At 52.8% G+C, this 15165-nt stretch overlaps 1 protein-coding gene across 12 annotated transcripts in view; it reads left to right on the top strand.

Moving 5' to 3' along the window:
* Positions 1–14847, top strand: part of DAB2IP (DAB2 interacting protein) — a 156794-nt gene extending 141947 nt beyond the window's left edge. For 10 of the 12 annotated variants that reach the window (XM_015644695.3, XM_015644696.3, XM_015644698.3 and 7 more), the window contains 8 exons: positions 1573–1809; positions 3270–3471; positions 3633–3811; positions 5328–6201; positions 8368–8520; positions 11361–11563; positions 12130–12217; positions 13773–14847. In XM_015644695.3, the coding sequence (XP_015500181.1) occupies positions 1573–1809; positions 3270–3471; positions 3633–3811; positions 5328–6201; positions 8368–8520; positions 11361–11563; positions 12130–12217; positions 13773–13940 (2104 nt within the window). In that variant the 3' untranslated portion in view covers positions 13941–14847. The remainder of the gene's footprint in view (positions 1–1572; positions 1810–3269; positions 3472–3632; positions 3812–5327; positions 6202–8367; positions 8521–11360; positions 11564–12129; positions 12218–13772) is intronic. The other 2 variants (XM_015644697.3, XM_015644700.3) reach the window with 2 other exon arrangements.
* Positions 14848–15165: the final 318 nt, after the last annotated feature.

The following is a 15165-nucleotide window of genomic DNA, read 5'->3' as shown; positions in this document are numbered from 1 at the left end:
TACCCAAAGCAGCACTCAAAGGTCACTCTAAAAATAGCCTTGAAAAGGGACCCAGGGAAAAAGGAATGCACGGGAAGTTTGTTCCTCTCATCCTGCCTTTCCAAGGAAGGCTGGAGCAGCTGAGCTGTGCTCTGAGTGGTTCCCCCCCAGTCCTTGGAGCTCAGTGGTTCTTGGGGATTAATTGGGTTGATGAGTGTTGGGATTGGCCAAGGTATCCCAACAGCCACCGATCCTGCTTTAAATAGAGCACTGGAGTGTGTGTGCTCATCTGTGGAGAGAGTCAGGGAGAGGAAAGAGGTTCACAATAACCGAAAATTGTTATAATTATGACATAATTTGGACATCTGGAAAGTTTCAGTGTAAGCAGAATTTCAGCATGTGGAAGCTCGTTACTGGGAAGTTGGATAATGAATTACGGGCCCGTTTGTCACATAAAGCCAACGATCCGAATTCCATCCGCTGTGACACCATTAAACTTTCACGGGCTCCAGCCTGTGACGGGAACGTGTGGGTGCTGCATTTCAGGGGTTTGCTCTCCAGTCACTGCACAACCTGTCCTGATCATTCAAGCTTCAAATTGCTTAAAGGATTCTTCTGTTTCTGGGCAAGTACCATGAAGTGAAAGGGTTTTGTCCAATTGTGTGGATCGAGCCAAAGACAGAGGAGAATTTATCCAGCCAAAGACGTTGGCTAATGTTATTTGTAGAGCTCAGAGTAAAAAAGCTCATGAGGGTGAAAGTGTGAAGGCAGCACAGAGCAGAATGGCAGCATTTTCCAGGCACTTCCATGGAGTGTCACCGCTGTGTCATAAGATCAGATGGCCTGAAATGGAGCCTGACCCCCTCACTTGCTTTGTACCCCCACTGTCGGAGAACAGCTCTGGGTGTGACACAAGGATGGTGGTTCCTGGCCAGGGCAATGGGATCTGTGTGCCAGGGACACCGGGAGTAGTGGCAGCCCAGAGCCAGCCTGCTTCTGGGTGGGAGTCTCCAGCTGAATAAATAACACATGCTGGGAACAGGATAAGGTGGGAGCAGGGAGCTGGGGCCGAGCAGGAACAGGCAGCAATTCTCCAGCGATAAGGGCTGCTGCAGTGCTGCTGGCCCCCAGGGAATTCTGGCATCCGGGAAAGGCAGGCTGAGATCTGGAGCTACAAGGCTGGAGGAACTCCGGTGGGGCTGTGTGTTTGTACTAGGCACAGTGGGATTTGATCCAGGTGCTTGAACAGGAGTATTACAGTTTGTACAGCCCCCTCCCCCTCCAAGCTCCAGCTGTGCCAGAGATTCCAGTGCTGCTGCTGATTCTTCAGGAGATGCTCTCCTTGCTGGCCGAGTTTCCTCCAGCTCAGAGCACCCCATGGCACAGCCACCAAGTCCTGAAGAGATTCTGTGCACAGTTTGTCTCATATCCCAGTCTCCACAGTTTTCTGGCATCTTGGTATCCAGCATCAGGTCCAAGAGAAGCTGCTTCTCTCACAACTTTACAGAGCAGCTTGAGCAGCTTTGCTTTATCCCCTGTGTGATTTGAGACTCACAACCCTGACAGACACTGCCTGTCCTTTTGTCATTTCAGTGTCTTCCCAAGAGAGCTTAAGGAAGTTTTTGCCTCGTGGAGACAAGAGTGCAGCAACCGAGGCCGCCCCGACATCAGCGAGCGCCTGATCAGTGCCTCCCTGTTCCTGCGGTTCCTGTGCCCGGCCATCATGTCCCCGTCTCTGTTCAGCCTGCTCCAGGAGTACCCCGATGACCGCACCGCTCGCACTTTGACCCTCATCGCCAAGGTCACCCAGAACCTCGCCAACTTTGCCAAGTAAGCCAGGCTGTGGGCAGGGCAGGGCTGGGGAGGGGACAGAACCTCCGGGTGCGTGGGCAGAGCCATGGCACTGGCGCAGAGTCCCACACTGGCCACTCCTTTCCTTGCTGGAAAGGGCCTGTTTGCTTCCTGTTGGCTTTTTCCCCACATCTCTCTGGGACTCATTCCCTCACTGTCAGGTCAGGGAGATCATTCAAGTTTCCAAAACAGGACATGTTTTATGTGCAGGAAAACAGGCTGTTTTGACCAAATGGACGAGCAACAGGGTGGCAGTGGGGACTGTGTCCTGTGGTGTCCTGTGGGTATAGAACCAGAACCCAGTCAGCAGCAGTGATGTGCTCGGCTCAGGAGTTGTTCCATCCCTCCTTTGAGCTCTGGGACCCTCCCTGCTATTAAAATGCAGCTGACTGAACTGGGAAGGCTTGAGAACAGGGACACCATCAATTTCTAACTAAGCCCATTGGTTTGATGGAAACAAAGAGAGAGATTTCTGAAAATCTTTTCACTGGCTGTAGCTCTGAGCTACTTATCCTGAGCTCTGATAACAAAATGATGAGCTTTCTGAAACATGAATGGACAGTTTCTATCTAAAGCTCCTTAGATCTGGAAACTGGCTTAATGCTCACACTCACAGTCAGGAACGCACAGACGCGCCTGCGGACGCCGGCAGGAGATGAACAAGTGTGTTACACTAGATGACAGAAATTCTCTGTATTCCTGACCAATCCCTAACTAAAGGGTTTTCATATTTCCAGCACTTTGCAGGAAAGGTTCTTTAACTAAGCTGACATTAGTCAAGCTGAAGTGATCAAGCTGAGCTGTCCTGTGCATGGCACTGGGCCCAGCGTGTGCCATGGAACCGCTGGCACGGCACCAACTGCTGCCAGGACAGTCCAACCACGAGGTCCTCCCTGTTGTGCTCTAAATCAGACAAAACACTGAGGGTGGAGAGCTTGGAGGGCAGAAGGAGGTGGCAGGAAGCCTGAGGGGCTGGCCCAGCTGCAGGGGTGGCTCTCCAAGGTGATCCCAGAGCAGTTGTGCATTGCTGCAGAGTGCAGGATTCCTGCCCCCATCCATCACTGGGCTCCAGTCAGCTGAGGGATTGCTGTGACAGCATCTTGATTTCCAGTGACAGGTCCTGTTTCTGGAGGCTGTGCCCTGACCCAGCAGTCAGACACTGGGTTACCAAAAACTCCTTTGTTTCTCCAGCTTTTACCTTTGTTTCTGCTGTGCAGATCCCACACTGATGAGGGCTTAGCTGGATCAGGCTGGGATTAATTTTGGTTCCATGGTCAGTGAGGTGTCCCAGGTGCCTGCTCACAGGTCAGGGATCCCAAAGGATCGGAAAGGTTGAGATGCCAGAGGAGGGTTCTTAGCTGTCTTGTGCCTGCCCTTTCCATGGACTGCACGTTTTTCCCCCCTTGATTCAGCTGAAATCTGTGTTGTTCTCTCAATAGGTTTGGCAGCAAAGAGGAATACATGTCCTTCATGAATCAATTCCTGGAACATGAATGGACTAACATGCAGAGATTTCTCCTGGAGATTTCCAATCCCGAAACCATCTCAAACACAGCTGGCTTTGAGGGCTACATTGACCTGGGCCGGGAACTGTCCACATTGCACTCGCTACTCTGGGAAGTTATTTCCCAACTGGAGCAGGTATCCAGGGGATGGCAGGGACAGCTTTGGGGCAGGAAATGATGGAGAAAATGTTGTTCATGTGATTCCCTGAAGAGACTGTCCAGAAATTGGCAAAGCCCTCAGTTCTCTAGCAAAAAGCACAAGATGGTGGTGGTAACTCTTCTCTCTTTTCTGCCCAGGGAACTGCCACCAAACTGGGGCCTCTGCCCCGGATCCTGCGGGACGTCAACGCCGCTCTCAGTAACCCGGCCTGTGTGCAGGTGTCGGTCACGGCCGACCACGCCGCCTCCACACCCAGTGCTGGCAACAGCATCTCTGCAGGGCTGCAGAAAATGGTCATAGAGAATGACTTATCTGGGTAAGAGACCAGTGGGGCCTGGCCACACACCAGGGATATACAGAATATTCACGCTGGGACAGGCAGGACAGGGTGCAGTGTGGAGTTGCCTGATCCTCTGACCAGGCATTGCAGAACTGGTGCTGGATGTAGTGGAGCTCTGACTCTGGAGACAGCAGGGGGTGGCAGTGCCAGTCCATGGCTCCATCCTGGGCCCCTTCAGAGCCAGAACTGGGGATGTGGTCTGGGAAGTTGGGAAACCTGGTGCTTCTGGTCTCAGCTGTTGACATGTGGCCACAGAAGCAAAGTGTTCATCCTTTGAGGACTTGAGGGTCTGTTAATGCCGACCTCGAGGTGATGGGTGGTGGTGTTAATGGCTATGACAGATGTACAGGATTGGCTTTGCCCATCTTTGTACAATGTAGGGTGTGTGCTGCAACTGAGATCCAAACCTGGGTAATTCTGGAAATATCCAAGCTGTAGAGGCCTCACAAGGAATTTCAGTCTACTCTGTCCAGTTTTTATAAAACTGAGTTTTCACTGCTGAGCAGTGATTCACAGACACAGTCACCTACATACTTTTTGGCCTGATTAAGTAAGGAGCTTCATTCATAGGGAGGATGAAGCTTTTGCAGACCTCTAATGTTTCTGTTTGTGGAAAAGGAAATGGAGCCCACACAAACGGAAAGACTGTGCTAGTAGAATAGTTTGCAAGTGCAAACTGCATCATATTTAACGGTTTAATTAGGAATGAAAGGCAGCAATGGCACTGGACTTGCTCCAATCAGAGCTTTCATCTCTAGTGCCTCCCAGCATGAGGTGTAATTATTTAAATCCAGTGATATGGAGGATCTCTGACAGTATGTTCTCCCCCAATACTTGCTTACAGTGCACCATCTTTGATCAGCAGAATATTCACATTAAGCTACTGCAAAGCTCTCTCTTCCTATCTCCAAGAAATCAATATTGCATGAATGTGCATTGCAGCAGGAGTGGGGGGATAACCTTCAGCTGCCAGGCTCTGGCTCTGTTGTGTGAGCACTCACTGGCCTGGGAGGCCTGGTGTGGACCTGGCCCCCACCGTGTTCTGTGCTGTCCAAAGCCTGGCCTGTGTGCCTGCAGGGGCTTGCTGAGCAGGGGACATGGGACTAGCATGGATACAGCCTTTGGGGGCAGGAAGGGTGGCCTGCACTGACCCAGAGCAGAGCAGCCCCCAGGAGTGTGTCCCTGAGCCTTGCGACAGTGCAGTGCCCTGTGTGCACACACTGCCCTCACTCACCTGCCCTCACCTGCCTGCTCCCAGGCCAGCCCAGGGCTCCACAGCACCCTCCCCACTCCTCACCCTGTCCCGGCTGGGCCAGCCCTGTCCCTGCTGCCGCCGGGGCTGGGCCCTGTCCCTGTCCCCATCCCTGTCCCACACAGCTGCGCCACCCTGATTTCTGAGTGATTTCGTTTTCCTGCTCTGGTGCAGCATTCACAACTCTTCTTTTTTGTTTTGTTTTCCTCTCCTCTTCCTTACGCACTGACTTCCCCGCAGTCTGATAGATTTCACACGGTTACCATCTCCAACCCCTGAAAACAAGGACTTGTTTTTTGTCACAAGGTCTGCTGGGGCCCAGCCCTCGCCTGCCCGAAGCTCCAGTTACTCAGAGGCCAATGAGCCCGACGTGCAGATGTCTAATGGCAGCAAGAGTTTGTCCATGGTGGACTTGCAGGACAATCGGCTCTTGGACAGTGGGGCCTACGCTCCCGGCACGGCCGACTCCCTCAATGACAGTCAGTCGTCCCTGGGGCAGTTGCAGGGCGTATGGACCACACGGACTCAGCAGAACAGCGTGACGGGCATGGCCACGGTGCGCCGGGTGGGCCAGACCCCCACCACGCCGAGCGGCGAGAGCGCGCCCGGCCGGCCCCAGCTGCTGGCGCCGCTGTCCTTCCAGAACCCCGTGTACCAGATGGCCGCCGGGCTGCCGCTGTCCCCCCGCGGCCTGGGCGACTCCGGCTCCGAGTGCCACAGCTCGCTCAGCTCCCACAGCAACAGCGAGGAGCTGACGGCCAACAAGCACGGCTTCGCCGGCCCCGCCGCCGGCGAGGACTTCTCGCGCCGGCCGGGGGAGCTGGCCCGGCGGCAGCTGTCGCTGACCGAGAAGGGCGGCCAGCCCACGATGCCGCGGCAGAACAGCGCGGGGCCGCAGCGGCGCATCGACCAGCCGCCCCCGCCGCCCCCGCCCGTCACCCGCGGCCGCACGCCGCCCTCCCTGCTCAACACGGTGCAGTACCAGCGACCCTCCAGCGGCAGCATGATGTCCTCGTCGCCCGACTGGCCCGGCAGCGGGGCGCGGCTCCGGCAGCAGTCCTCCTCCTCCAAGGGTGACAGCCCCGAGATGAAACAGCGCACGATGCACAAACAGGTGAGTTCGGGCTGTCCGGGCCCTGGCACTGAAGGGGCCAGGTGGGGTTAGCCCGTGGAGGTTGCTGCCGTGGGAGGGGATGTGGCTCTGAGCTGCCACATCAGTGCCAACCCCACAGTGACATCACATGGGGGGATGAACCTCGGCTCTGGCACCTCTGGCCTGAGACAGAGGCCCTCCAGGGACAGGAGCACAGAGCAGCGCCCTGTGTCCCTCTGTCATGTGGCACTGGAGTGTGACGGCGGTAAGGTGGCAGAGGCTCGAGGGCAATGGCAGCCGTGCCGCTGTCCTGTGCTACCATCTTGTCACTGCTTTGCCTCTCCATGCCCAGGCTCTCATCCCATGCCATACTCAACCCCGTGCCATCTCCCAGGCTTGGAACAGCCCCTGACCTCCTGTAAGAGCCTCCCTGCTGCTGCTCCCATCCCAGCAGGGCCATGGCGCTCCTGGACATTCCTGTTTGCTCTGTGAGACCCCCGTAGGAGCGGGGAGGAAGGAGCCGAGAGCGACGTTCCCACTGTGCAGAGCTCTGCAGTGATCCCAGTCCCAGACCACGTGCTGGGCTGCACAGGATTCCATTCCACTGTCCGTGGAGGTAAAATGGAAGGCAGTAGGTCACAGGCCTAGGGCCCTCTGGTTGTCCTGGCCTGAATAAATGGTTTTTATAGTGCTCATTTATTCACTCTACATTTCAAAACCAGCCCTACAGAACATTATCACAGTAAGACCTCTGTGCCCAAAGGAAGAGTTGTAAAAGAAAAAGAAAAGCACACAGACTGGACAACCAGTCCAGGAGCAAGGGCCCAGACTGCACCCAGACCCTGAGTTAGCTGTGTTGCTGTGTCTGCCTCTCCCACACAGGGCAGCTGTGGAGCCTGCTCAGTGCTGCCCACGGAAGGTTGTGCATGCTCCCATCCGGGGCTGCTCCCTCATTCCAATCTGTAAGCGCTGGCATTAGCAGTGCCAGGCAGCAGCCTTTGTGTAACACAATCAATATTCACTAGGGACAGAGGGCACAGAGCTGTGCAAGGAGCACAGGCCTGGTTGTAGCAGGGTTTCTTCCAGAAAGAAAAGGATTCTCCAGGTGGCCATCAGAAAGCCCTGGCCAGGTTCTCTTCGCAGAAGACTCCTCTACCCACCCCTGTGGTCCTCTCGAAGTTTCTCTTCAGACCTGAAGTCTCAGAATGCCTCTCCCACCCTCACTCTGCACATTTTATTTGCACATTGGCAGCATGAGGATTTGTAGCAAGCAGTGTTCATGAGCCAAGTCTGATACTTCGGATTCATAATTCTGGAGGCAGAAGACCAGACTGGAAGATTCCATGGGAAAGCCCCTGACTGCAGTGAGAAAATTAAACCAGTCCCCACTCCTGACACAGAACCTCCTGTTCTCTATGGAGAGGCTGGAATGAAGGAGAAAGTCTCTGATATTTCTGATTTGTTAACTTGATTTCCCAAGTCATTAACTTGAATGACCATCCAGATTCCATGTGTTCATCTGACTATTTACTGCAGTTTATAACAAAGCAGGACGGAGGGGAAATAGCTGAGGAGTGACTTCTTTGTAATGTGGTTGGAAAATATTTAGGCAATGCCACTGGCAGTTCCTGCCCAGGCCAGGACTGAAAGGCAGCAGATGTGACTGTAGCTCACTGACCACTGAACACCACTGCTAGTAAGTGATACTGAGCATTTAGATCCCTTCAGCATCCTTAGTGTAGCCTCAGATGAAAAGAAGGCACCTGCACGGTCATAAGGAGTGTTTCAGTTTTCAGATCTTGTTTTATGGAATCCACAGAAGCAAAGATGGCTCATAACAAGATGAAGACTTGAGAGAACTCTGCTCATGGAATGAATAAACCACATCCAGCCACTCTGCTCACCTGCAGCTCAGCACCTTTGCAGGTCACGTCCTTGTGAGGTGGCAGGATCTGCTCAGACACCGGGGCCATGACTCCTTGACTGCTTGACCCAAAATAATGTCCAAGTGCAGAACAGGAGTTATTCCCGCTCCAGCCCCAGCTGCTCTGGTAGCTCAGCCTGGCTCGTTGCTGTCTGAGCAGCTTGGGAGAGGGTCTGCTTGGAAGGAAACTCTCTCTCCAGCTTCATGACCATTTGTGTTACAGGTTTTTCTTTTGTCATGGTTGTATCATTGTTTCATTGTAGGCCCCTTCTCCTGTGAACCCCAATGCCCTGGACCGCACTGCTGCTTGGCTTTTGAATATGAACATGCAGTTTTTAGAAGATGAAAGCATTGACCCAGATTCCAAGCACAGGGATAAGCTCAGGAATAAGGACGAACTCAGCCAAGCAGAAAAGGTAAAACCTGATTGGATTGAAACAAGTTTGTGACTAGAGAGAGGATTTCCTTGAATGTCGTTCCCTGAGCACCCTGGGGAGAAGGTGGGCTGTGTGCAGATCCCTGCCCAGGAGAGAGGGGGACCAGTTGCTCCCCATCCTACTCAGCCTCACAGGGAACTTGTGGGGAACGTTTGGGAGGTTTTCATACACTCAGTGACTGGAATCACCTTCTGATGAAAGCAAGTAAGAAAGACAGGAGCCAGGAATTAAGTGTTGATGCTGCCCTGAAACAAACTCTGCAGCCAACCAGTGCCTCTTACTCTCCCCATTCCAGTTCATCCAGCTGCTGGGAAGAAAGCTTAAAAAGTGGAGTAAGCACACCTGTAACAGAGATGGAGTAAGGCACAGGCAGCCTCGTGCCTCACAACAGGGACACAGAGCAGGAAGCAGCATCCATGTCAAAAAGCTGTTCACAGACCTAAAAATTCAATCCAAATTTTGGTCTCAGAGACAGCGCTGGTGCCTGGGGTGACTTTGTGGCACTTCCAGGAGCTTACGGCAGTGTCACACAGATGAGGGCCTGCCCAGTCAGGGGTCTGCCAGGAAGCCATGTGCAGAGTATTCAGTCTCAGCCCCTAGGCCCAGAGAGGCCCTGTGCCTCTGAAGCAGAGGGGTGCTGCTCCCTACCCCTCCTTCCTGGGTGAGTCTGGGAAGAGACAAAGTAGGCCTGTCTAGGATGAAAAAGAAGGATAAAAATGAAGATCCAGCAGTCAGAAGCTGGGAAAATCCCATCTTTGCTGATTGCTGCTTCTGCAAGATCTTTCCCAGCAGCCTGGCTCTGCCAGGATTGTGGCACTTGAGCACCAGCAGCATTTGGGATGTTTCCTCAATGTGCTTCTCTTCTGTCACACCAGTATTACAGTCATCACCCTTCCCTAAGCCCCCGTCCTGTTTCCCAGCACAGATGTTCCTGGTTTTTTTCCAGCAGTCCTCCTGTGCTCATTTTGCTGTGCTGTGTCACTTGGGGACTGTCACCTCTTAAACCCAAGGAAAATGCTGAGGGCAGGTGTCATAGGAGCCAGGAGGTAGAAGGCAGCAGCTCCCAGCTGTCCCAGGAAGATCAGGGCAGTTTTGTGGGTTCAGCCCATCCTGACTGGGTGCAGGGCAGGCAGTGGTGGGGTTACAAACTCTGATGGCACTGCAACATCCCAATGCTTGGCCCAAGCCCAGCAGGAGCCCCAGCCCAGGCTGTCCCATTGCCATGCAGCATTTTTCCTTACTCTGCTGTCCCATCAGTCACTGACATTCAAGATCACCATTAGCATAACCTCTCTCCCCATTACTGTAAGACCTGAACGGTAACTGAGAATGAGACAAGTGTTCTAGAGACAGGAGCGACTCCTTCGGGCTCTGAGGCCTCTCCTGCTCTCTTCTGAGCTCACTTTTGCTGCTCCTATTTTAAGGCTAGGGTAGGTATTTAATCTTTCCTGTTCAAGCCACTCCCTGCTGTCTGACTTTAGTGCTTCTGTGCAGCTGCACGGGTGCTTTGTTCCCTCATTGCTTCAGGTTCCATGTGCAAACCGTGTTGTTCCTGTGCCGCAGTCAGAGCTTTGCTAAAGGAAAACCGCCTTGCTCCAGTACCTTGGCAGTTCAGGAAGACCATCAGCTTCCTAAGTTTTCAATCCTTGGGAGCTGCAGTTGCTTTTGCTGTCAGTGGAGTGCCAGCCAGTCCCCAGCAGCAGCCTGGCTGCCCTCCCCTCTCCCTAGAGCTGGGCTGAGCTCACACAGTCCAGGAGGACTCTCACACCTGGGACACGACCACCCCACCACTGCAGTGCCTACCCAGGTGAGATGGCCAAAGGGGGAAGGCCAAGTCAAGACACAACAGAGTGCACTTCTCTCAGTTCATTAATAGCACTTGTACCTTTAACAGCCTTCGTGACTCATACTTTTTCCCGTATCTGACTCTTTAAAAGCAGCTTGCCACATTATCAGCTGCATGTTAATTATTCTAAAGTTATTCCAGTTGAGATGCTTTTTTAAAATACTATGTCCAAATATATTTTTTTTTAATTAAAGCAGTTTTCTTGTGCGCACACTCACTGGATTTTCCTTTAGCAAAGCAAGTTTACTGAATGCTGTGCTGCTGCAATAGCTGAACCCAGTTCTACCAAGTTCAAAAGCTCTTAATTTTTTTAATTGCTTTCTGTTATTCTGCTGCTGATTTATAACTTCACCTAAATCAGCAGTATAACTGTGGGGTCTTGGCTTCATGCAGCAGCTCTTCTTGGACTGAACCCTGAGATCTGAGTTAAATGCTGGGCCCCAGAAGGCAGGAGTGCTCTGTGCCCTGCTCAGCCAGCACAGTGCCGTCAGCTCGATGAAGATACAGCAGTGTCCTGTATTTGTCACTGCCCCTCGTGCTTGGCACCCAGCTCGCCCAAAGCCTCCTGTTACTCTGCAGACCGAAGAGCTCCTGCATGAACCCCAAATCCCACGGCTGCAGCCTCTCCTGCCTGTGCGAGCCCCGTGCTGTCAGTGTGAGAAGCTGCCCGCCGCCTTTCCTTTGGCCCGCTCTAACCTGCATTTCCCCTGTGAAATGCCAGACTCTGCTAACAGCCCTCTCTGCACCTGCCAGCGACCTGCCCGCCCCGCGGACCCGGCATCGCTCCTGGCGCCGCGGAGAAGACAGAAGAGGAGGTGTCGGCGAGCGGGGTTGTCTGATACGGGTTTGCAGCTATAGTCTGATACGAGGAGAGGGCGTGAGCGGGTTTGGGGGAAACCCTGGCCAGGGCAAACCCTACGAGGTAACGTGCCACATGTGTTTTCTCCTCCTGTGTCTGTCCCTGCACGCTCAGTACCAGCAGGACCTGGTGGTGCTGCAGGACAAGCTCCGCATCTCCAACAAGAAGCTGGAGGAATATGAGACTCGTTTCAAATGCCAGGAGGAGACCACGCAGAAGCTGGTGCTGGAGTACCAGGCCAGGCTGGAGGAGAGCGAGGAGCGGCTCCGGAGGCAGCAGGAGGATAAGGAGATCCAGATGAAGGGCATCATCAGCAGGTACAGGGAGATGGGAGTGCTGGGGAAGGCAGTAAGGCAGGGCAGTCTGGCTGGTACTAGAGCTCACCCCTTCTCAGGAGAATCAGGATTCTTTGGAGGTGCAGACGCGTTTCACATACCGGTTTTCCTCTCAGTGTTACCTGGGACAAGGAAAACCCCAACGTTTTCCTGATGCACAAGGGCAGAACTTCAGGAGGGGAGAGCTTGGAGGCTCTGGCAGGCTTGTTCTGTTCATATAGCTATGAATCTCATCACCATCCCTTACTTGTAACTCTAAATCCCTTTCTCACACCCAGTGGGAAGTGGTGTTTACATTTGTCAGGACTGTTTCAGTGCAGCTGGTTTCACCTTTATCTGAGCCAGGCCCACTTAGTGCTTTCAGTCAGCCCTCACCACTGGGTCAGCCTTCACTGTGCTGTGTCACTCAGCTTTGGGGCACTCTGAGAGAGTGAGAGAGCTCCAGGGAAGAGTAAGAGCCAAGAAAAAAAGCTTGGTTTATGGGTAAGAGGAGGTAGAGTGTGAGGGTAGCAGAGCCCCACCAATGGAATGTTTTCTTGTGTGCTCAGACTGATGTCAGTTGAGGAGGAGTTAAAGAAGGACCACGCTGAAATGCAGGCAGCTGTGGATTCCAAGCAGAAGATTATTGATGCACAGGTGAGTGCCCCGTTCCAAAGGCTGCTGCAGTTTTCAGGGTGGGTTTGCCAACACACAGTCCCCACTGCAGCAGTGCCAGCCCACAGTGAGACCACATGGGTGTGTCAGCACCAAGCTGCAGGCAGGGACAGGGCAGCTGCAGCAGGACACTGTGACTGCCACAGCTGTCTGCAGCCCTGGAGTGTAGCACAGAGGGTGTGGGGTGGCAGTTTGGGGAGGGATTGTGCCCACAACTCAGTCAGTGAAAGGATCACATCCACTGGCGCATTGCTTGGTGCTTCATGTTCCAGTAATGCCTGGATCATCAGAACAGGACCTGGACACAAGGAACACACAGCCTGCCCACAGCCGAGCCAACATGTTTTTTCAGCCTTTGGGTTTTGATTTACAGGATTGGGAAGCTCAGTTACTACAATTGATTACAGTGGAAGAGAAGCATCACATGATGGATGCAAAACACTGTGCTTGGAAAAGAGAATATGAAAATTCAGCCCATAATCTTCCAGTTTTTTTAACAGAGACCACCATGTCCTCAGCAACCAGGCCTCACTACAGCTTGTGGCTTAGAAGTGATAGTATATTCTGGCCTTACACTTAACAACCCTATTGATCACTTGTGAGTCACAGGACTAATTCATTGTATAGGACTAATTCACTGTATAGGTAATTAAAAAGGTGACAGTAATAACTTTGTGTAAAAAACCCAGCTTTTCTGGGGAGCAATTTGTTCAAAGCTGCTAAATCATCCATCCCATTGTGTTCTGCACTCCAGCAGAGCCAAGGAGACCCAGGGTGTCCCTAAGCTGTCAGTGGTGGTACCTGCAGCCTCCCAGCAGCTCTGGAACCTTCTCCTGTTCCCTGCACCTCATGGGGTACATGTGAGGTCCTGACTGTGCCCCTGCACACTCTCTGCTGTTCTCTTTTGGTCACCTCAGGCTGTACAGGTGTTGGACATGTTCATACACAGACTTCCAGAGTTACACACAAGCAACTGCTGTGCCCCTGAGCTGGTTCTGTTCCTCTGCTCACGGCAGTCACAGGAGGATGACACTTGTTCAGTGTCACAAAGAACAGGACTGGTAGAATCAAGCTGCAACATGGAAGCTCTTGCTCCCATCCTTACAATGCTTTTAATCGGTGTGAGCTACCATCAAAGACAGCCTGGGAGGCTACAAGTCATTTAAACTATTAATTTACACTAATTAAACACTGACAGGAATAACTATCTTGGGAGAGTTTGGGTTTAGAAATGGAATCCTACCATCTTCGTAACAGCTGAGTTAGAACAAACAGTACAGTGTATAGCTGAATAATTAGAGCAACTGCATTACCTCCATTTTCATCAGGATCCTAAAATAAATGTAGCTCACATTGCACAAGCAGGGGAGCTTTGTAGCCCTGTGGATTTCAAAAAGTGCTGCGTAGCACTTAAAAGAATGCCAAAGAGAAAGGTCCTGGTCCAAAAGGCCTCTGTGTCACTATCTTGGGCTGACATCCCAGAGGGACATGGCTCGTGCCTTTCCACTGACCGTGCCCTCTGGCCGTTTGCTTGCAGGAGAAACGCATCGCTTCCCTGGATGCTGCCAACGCACGGCTAATGAGTGCCCTTACTCAGCTGAAAGAGAGGTACAGCATGCAGACACGTAATGGGATCTCCCCCACAAACCCAACTAAATTGCAGATTACAGAGAATGGAGAATTCAGAAACAGCAGTAATTGTTAACGCGCGGAGGGCGCTGCCGCAGGAGAGGCCTGGCCGGAGGGACCGTGCACAGCAGGCGTGAGCCGCGGCTTCAGAGAACGGCTGCTCCCCGAGCACCAGCTCCTTACTGCGGACGGCGCCGACTGACCCTGCTGGGAGATGTCCTGCCAGCACATTGAGGGACGGGAATGTCGAGTGTGAGATGAGTGGCATAAGGAAATAACATATATTTGAGAATCGCTGTCACTGTTGGATTTGAATCAGTGTTTAATGTTCAAACAAAAGTAACCTTTTCCTTCTAAACTGCCCAAAGGATATGCCTCACCCCTCCCAGCAAGGAGTAACGTCCTTGTCATTGCAGTAAGCGAAATAAAGGGAGCTGGGCAGAGCCTGCAGCAGGCAGGGGCCCAGTAAGTCCAGATCAAGTGTGCTGCGGGATGTAGCGTCCGAGGGACGGCAGCAAAGCCTGGCCCGCTCCTCCTGTGACTCCCCCCGGAGCACAGCCCTCCCAAAGTGAACCCCAGCCGAGCCCAGCATCCTTCCTGGTGGCTTTTGTGAGGCCGCTGACTTTTACAGCATCCACAGGGCATTTATGCAGCTAATTAGTGTTTAATTAACTCCGCCCATACAGGGAGTGCAGTGCAGATGGAAGGTCAGGGCGGTGTGGTAGCCAAAGGGGTGCCATGTGGGAACCCCAGTGGCAAGGGGCAGGACTGGTGCTGCTGGGGGTCCCTGGGCAGCCCAGGGGCACAGAGCAAGGCCAAGGCTCTGGCACAGGAGTGGAGGGAGGAGCTGGCACCTGGTGAATGGCAACTCGATTCCTCTCAACAGCTTCTGCTCTCTCACAGATAAAGGGGAAGAGTTTTGTAGCCCCAGGCACTGTCCCACGCACACTTCCCTTCACAGAATAAAGTGAATGTTGCCTGAGCTTGGTCCCTGAGCTGTGATTGAGGGACAGGGGCTGGATTTGCTGGTGCCTGTTGTGGTAGAGGGGGAGCGAGGGGCTACGTGGAGTGGCAGCTTCCTGCTTGATCAAGGGTTCATTGTGGGGATGGAATGCTCTGTGCTGAGAGTTTTACTATTTCTGGGGAGAAAAACAGACAAAGAAACAAGAAAAAGCCCTGAAGAACCATGAAGATCGGTAATTGTATTTCTTTTCTTTCACAGTATGCATTAGAAAAAAAAAGATCCCATTTTCTGGAATACTGTCCTCTTTAAATTGGGAATGAGCACTGCATGGAAATTA

This window comes from Parus major, chromosome 17 (assembly GCF_001522545.3).
Source record: "Parus major isolate Abel chromosome 17, Parus_major1.1, whole genome shotgun sequence".
Lineage (NCBI taxonomy): Eukaryota > Metazoa > Chordata > Aves > Passeriformes > Paridae > Parus > Parus major.
Note: the sequence above shows the minus strand (reverse complement) of the source record. Positions and strands in the feature narration are given on the sequence as shown.